Consider the following 6,722-nt stretch of genomic DNA (forward strand, 5'->3'; position numbering starts at 1 on the left):
TGGGGCTGGTGTGGGATCAGGCAGTGTTTCGTTCTGCTGTGCATGGGGTCGCTATGAGTCAGAAACGACTCGACGGCACTTAACAACAACAACAACAAGCTTTCCTCTGGTTGACTCCTCAGATACATTATTTGTTTTTCTCGTTAGGTGCCATCGAGTCAGCTCTGACTCATAGTGACCTTATGTACAACAAAAGGAAACACTGCCAGATCCTGTGCCAACCTCACAATCCTTGCTGTACCTGAGCCCATCGTTGCAGCCACTGTGCCACTCCATCCTGTCAAGGGCCTTCCCCTTTTTCGCTGACCTTCCACTTTATCAAGAATGATATGCTTCTCCAGAGAATGGTCCCTTCTGACAACATGACCAAAGTAGGTAAGATGAAGTCTGGCCATTCTCGCTTCCAAGGAGCATTCTGGCTACACTTCTTGCAGGACAGATCTGCTAGTTCTTTCAGCAGTCCATGGTACTTTCAGTATTCTTTATCAACACCACAACTCAAAAACATCAGCTCTTCTTTGGTCTTCCTTACCTATTGTCCAGCTTTCACATGCATATAAGGCTACTGAAAATACCATGGCTTGGGTTAGGCACACCTTAGTCTTGAAGGAGACATCTTTGCTTCTCATCACTTGAAAGAGATTTTCCCAATGCAATACATTGTCTGATGTCTTGACTGCTGCTTCCATTGGTGTTGATTGTAGAACCAAGTAATAGAAATCCTTGACAACTTCAATCTTTTCTCCATTTATCGTGATGCTGCTTATTGGTCTAGTTTTGAGGATTTTCATTTTCTTTACATTGAAGTACAATCCATACTGCAGACTGCAGTCTTCAATCTTCATCAGAAAGTTCTTCAAGTCATCTTCACTTTCAGCAAGCAAAGTTGTATCATGTGTATATCGCAGGTTGTCAATGAGTCTTCCTCCAATCTTGATGCCATGTTTTTCTTTATATAGTCCAGCTTCTTGGATTATTTGCTCAGCATACATATTGAACAAGAACGGTGAAAGGACACAACCCTGACATCCTTCCTGATATAAAACCATTCACTATCCCCTTGTTTTGTTCACACAACAGCCTCCTGGTCTATGTACAGGTTCCTCATGAGTGCAATTAAGTGTTCTGGAATTCCCATTTTTCTTAATGTTATCCAAAATTTGTTATGATCCACACAGTCAAATGCTTTTGTATAGTCAATAAAACACAGGTAAACATCTTTCTTGAATTCTCTACTTTCAGCTAAGATCCTTCTGACATCAGCAATGATATCCCTCATTCCACATCCTCTTCTGGCTCTAGCTTGCATTTCTGGAAGTTCCTTGGCAATATACTGCTGCAATCATTTTTTTTTAATTATCGTCAGCAAAATTTTACTTGTGTGTGATATTAATGATATTGTTCGATAATTTTTACATTCTGTTGGATCACCTTTCTTTGGGATGGGTATAAATATGAATCTCTTCCAGTCTATTGGCCAGGTGCCTGTCTTCCAAATTACTTAGCATAGATAAGTAGGTGCCTCCAGCGAAGCAGTGTTTGTTGAAACATTTCGATGGGTATTCCATCAATGCCTGGAGCCTTGTTTTTCACCAATTCCTTCAGGGCAGCTTCTACTTCTTCTTTCAGTACCATTGGTTCTTGATCATATGCCACCTCCTGAAACATGAACATCAATCAATTCTTTTTGGTACCTTGACTCTCTATTCCTTCCATCTTCTTTTGATGTTTCCTGTATCATTCAGGATTTTGCCCTTAGAATTTTTGGTATTGTAGGTCAAGGCTTGAGTTTTTTTCTTCAGTTCTTTCAGCTTGAGAAATACTGAGTGTCTTCTTCCATTGTGTGTTTCTAACTGCAGGTCTTTGCACATTTCAATATAATAATTGACTTTGTTTTCTCAAGTTGCTCTTTGAAATCTTCTGTTCAGCCCTTTTATCTTGTCATTTGCTTTAACTACTCTTCATTCAAGAGCAAGTTTCAGAGTCTTCTCTGACATCCATTTTGGTCTTTTCTTCTTTTCCTGTCTTTTTAATGAAGTTTTCTTTCTTCGTGTATGGTGTTCTTTATGTCATCCCACAGTTCTTCTGGTTTTTGGTCATTGGTGTTCAATCTATCAAACCTATTCTTCAGATGGTCTCTATATTCAGGTGGGATGTAATCTGGATCATATTTTGGCTTTCATGCACTTGTTTTAATTGTCTTCAGCTTCAACTTGTACTTGCATATGAGCAGTTGATGGTCTGTTCCACAGTCAGCTCCTGGCCTTGTTTTAGCTGATGATATTGAGCTTTTCCATCACCTCATTCTACAGTTGTTGTTGTTGTTGTTGTTAAGTGCCGTCGAGTCGTTTCCGACTCATAGCGACCCCATGCACAGCAGAACGAAACACTGCCCGATCCCGCACCAGCCCCACAATCCCTGCTATACTCGAGCCCATCATCGCAGCCACTGTATCAATCCATCTCGTTGAAGGCCTCCCCCTCTTTCGTCGACCCTCCACCCTACCAAGCATGACATCCTTCTCCAGGGAATGGTCCCTTCTTACAACATGACCAAAATAGGTGAGGCGAAGTCTGGCCATTCTCACTTCAAAGGAGCATTCTGGCTGCACTTCCTCCAGGACAGATCTGTTAGTTCTTTTAGCAGTCCATGGTACTTTCAGCATTCTTCGCCAGCACCACAACTCAAAAGCATCAACTCTTCTTCGGTCTTCCCTATTCATTGTCCAGCTCTCACATGCATACAAGGTGATTGGAAATATCATGGCTTGTGTCAGGCACACCTTAGTCCTCAAGGAGATATCCTTGCTCCTCAGCACTTGAAACAGTTCCTTCGCAGTTGACTTTCCCAATGCTACATGTCGTCTAATGTCCTGACTGCTGCTTCCGTTGGCATCGATTGTAGAACCAAGCAATGTGAATTCCTTGACAACCTCAATCTTCTCTCCATTGATTGTGATGCTGCTCATTGGTCCAGTTGTGAGGATTTTTGTTTTCTTTAAATTGAGACATAATCCATACTGCAGACTGTATTCTTCAACCTTCATCAGTAGGTGCCTTAAGTCATCCTCACTTTCAGCAAGCAAAGTTGTATCGTCTGCATATCTCAGGTTGTTAATGATTCTTCCTCCAATCCTGATACCACGTTTTTCTTCATATAGTCCAGCTTCTCGGATTATTTGCTCAGCATATAGATTGAATAAGTGTGGAGAAAGAATACAACCCTGATGCACTCCCTTCTTGATTTTAAACCATGTAGTGTCCCCTTGTTCTGTTCGAACGACAGCCTCCTGGTCAAGGTACAGATTCCTCATGAGTACAATCAAGTGCTCAGGGATTCCCATTCTTCTCAATGTTATCTACAGTTGTAGTAGATCTGATTCCTGTGTATTCCATTTAGTGAGGTCCCTGTGTATAGCCACTGTTTATGTTGTTGAAAACAGGCATTTGCAGTGAATAAGTCATTGGTTTTGCAAAATTCTGTCATGCGAGTTCCAGTGTCATTTTTATCACCAAGGCCATATTTCCCAACTACTGGTGATTCTTCCTTGTTTCCAACTTTTGCATTCCAATCTCCAGTAATAATCAACACATCTCCATTACATGTTTGGTCAATTTCAGACTGTAGAAGTTGGTAGACATCTTCAATTTCCTCCTCTTTGGCTTTGGTGGTTAGTGCATAAATTTGAATAATGGTAGTATTAAGTGGTCTTCCTTGTAGGCAAATGAATATTATCCTATCACCAACAGCATTGTAATTCAGGATAGATTGAAACATTTCTTGTGACAATGAATGCCACGCCATTCCTCTTCAATTTGTCATTGCCAGCATATTAGATCAGATGCATTATTAAGGAAATGTAAATATAAATATTTATGGTTTTGTATATGTGATGGATATCTAAATAAATGCACCAGTGTGTCCTGAATTGATGCTATAGTTCCATCTGTCACTGTCTGATGCCTGGAATGCAACAGAGTTGCAGGTGGTTATTCATTCATTTGATTCAGCCTTCCCATGACTAAGGCATGAGAATAAGCAAAAGAGTTATAAGAGGTCCTAGAGATGCTCTTACTAATGTGTTTGAAAACTTGCAATCAAAATGCCAATTTGCTTTTGGAATGAGTGAGGGATGTTGCCTTCTGGGTAACTCAAGTTCTTGTGATAACTACACACAGCTGAGAGCAGAGACAGGGTCCAACACCAGTGCTTTGACAGGGTGTCAGTCACAGTTACTCAAGTATGTGCTTTATTGTAATCCTCATAACCTAACTAAGTGTCACAAGTGAGACAAAATAACAAAGTAGATTTAAACATAAACATAGATATCAGATAGTAGATGGTAGGTGTAAGACAATAGCAGTTACTGGAAGAAAAGAGATCTGAGATTGCATCCAATCCAATTGCTACATCACTTAGGATAGAAAGTGAGCCCAGAGTTCTAATGATTTGCCAGAGAAGAGAAAGGGAGATAAGAGATGGAGAAAAAGAAATATCCTTACTGTAATATTAATTACACTTCCTGGTAACTGCTTATATGTCCATGTTCACCCAGAGCTCTACAAGGCCAGGTGCTGTGTGAGGCTTGGTCACTGCTGTATCCATAGTATTTAGCACAATGCTTAGCAGAAAGTAGTAAGTGAATGGACAAGTAAATGATTGTTCAGTATTAACTTGGGGAAGGATATTAACCTTTCTAAGCATTCATTTTATCCTTTGAAAATGGAGATAATAATAATTACTTCTTAGACTATTTTCAGAGCTCTGGTAGCATAGTGCCTAAGGCACTTGACTGCTAACCAGAAGGCTAGCTATTGAAACCCACCAGCCACTCCTCGGAAGGAAGATGGGGCAATTTACTTCCGTAGCGATACTGCCTAGGAAACCCAAGGAGGGGTCGCTATGAGTTGGGTCTGACTCGACGGCACATAACAACAACAGACTATTTTCAGCAGAAAATAATGCATTAGAAGTGTTTAGCAATGGGCCTTGTACACACATACACAAAAACACACATTTAATATAAGTAGGATGAGTGAATGAATGAAGGAATAAACCAAACATAAGAAATGATATTTGTGTCTCCAGAAACTTCAACGAGAAGAGATAGCAAAATGAGAAAAGCTTTAGTCATACCCTTATCTAACAAGTTAGCAAGAAAGGAAAAAATTATGTATATGTTTATATATATATAATACACACACACACACACACACATACAACAGAAGCCAAAACACCATAGAGAACTTACAATAATTACTAATGGTAGTTAAAGAAAAATTATTGTTTGAACTATTCCAGAGAATGTCATTTTGAAGAGAATGAGAGCAGAGCAGTACCTGATAGAATTCGGACTTCTGCCTCGTTGCCTGTTCTTGAGCTGGCTGGATTTCGTGCTAAGCAGCGATAGATCCCAATGTCCCCCAGCTGCAGCCTGCTGATCTGCAATGCTCCAGAGGGCAGAACCACCACACGGGAGTCGCCGGGGGATGGAGTGAGGTCTTGTTGGTTCTTCTGCCAGTGTATGGTTGGCATGGGCTCCCCAATGACTTCACACTTGAGTAGCACCGTGTCTCCCATGAAGGCTGTGACAGATTCAGTCTGAGAAAGGAACCTCAGTGGTCCTGCGAGAAAAAACAAAGAAGGAAGTATAAATCTTTCAGATAAGGCAGAATCATCACCAATAACAATCATCATACCTTGTGTTTTCTACAGCAGATTGCATTTTGTAAAGCATTTTCTCAAATCTCATCTCATTTCTTCTTCCTTCTTTATTTAACGTGTCTTACACCTTTCATTTCTGATACTACAGTAGACTTTATGGATGAAAACTGAGAAAGGTATTGCCATCCTCTCCAGAAGCACATTATTTTGTAATTAGCTGTTAATGAAACAACCTTGTAAAATCAGCAGAGCAGGCAAGACCATCCTCATTTTACAGATGAGGAAATTAAGGCACAGGGAAGTAAAACACCTGGTGCAAAATCATGTAGTTATTACACGGCAATCCTGCAAATGGGACCTGATTCCTCCAAATCTTGACCCAATGTAAAGGTGCCTGACTTTGGACAAAGGACTATATAAAGAACTGGTTGTAAGGCATAACCTAGAATGGTTTCTGGAAAGATGTGCTATGTTAACTACCAATGATAGTTACAGACAGCAGTCTTTCATGGTTTGACTGCTCAAGGTAAATGTTCAACAGCCAAGTATGACCATGCTGTAGTGAAATAATCCTAAAGTAGGAATTAGAAAAACTTATATCTTTCTAGCCTAGCTGTGCTACCTACTCTAAGTCCTTTGCAATTGGTTTCAGTTATTTGGGCTACAAAATGTGATGTTATCTAAGCCTCATGACCACTATGATGCTCATATGAAATAACATACGTGAAAATGACATGTTCATGTGAATTTTTAAATAAATGTAAGGAAAAAGAATAAGGAAGTCATTGGGCATCATTGAATATAATAAGCTCAGTAAGAGAGAAAACACCATATCATGCTGATGATGGGCATGAGAAAGGCAGAAGATATTTTGATCCTGTCCCTTTGAACCCTTTAAAAAAGAAAAAAAGGTAGTCATATGTGATAGTTATTTCATGGTCATAAAAATGTTTTGTTTTCTTTGGTACATTCACACAATGGAATACTATGCAACGCTAAAGAATAATGTAGAATCTGCAAAACACCGCATAACGTGGATGAACTTGGAGGACATTAT

The 6,722-nt window shown here is 39.9% G+C and overlaps 1 protein-coding gene across 1 annotated transcript in view; it reads right to left on the reverse strand.

Annotated features, from left to right (window-relative positions):
• Window positions 1-6,722, reverse strand: part of DCC (DCC netrin 1 receptor) — a 1,113,394-nt gene that overhangs the window by 879,093 nt on the left and 227,579 nt on the right. The window contains exons 3-4 of the mRNA XM_007935560.2: window positions 5,341-5,625; window positions 5,059-5,143 (exon numbers count right to left, since the gene is read on the reverse strand). Of these exons, the coding sequence (XP_007933751.2) occupies window positions 5,059-5,143; window positions 5,341-5,625 (370 nt within the window). The remainder of the gene's footprint in view (window positions 1-5,058; window positions 5,144-5,340; window positions 5,626-6,722) is intronic.

Source organism: Orycteropus afer, unplaced genomic scaffold (assembly GCF_000298275.1).
Source record: "Orycteropus afer afer isolate SDZICR_OR568_19922 unplaced genomic scaffold, OryAfe1.0 scaffold00029, whole genome shotgun sequence".
Lineage (NCBI taxonomy): Eukaryota > Metazoa > Chordata > Mammalia > Tubulidentata > Orycteropodidae > Orycteropus > Orycteropus afer.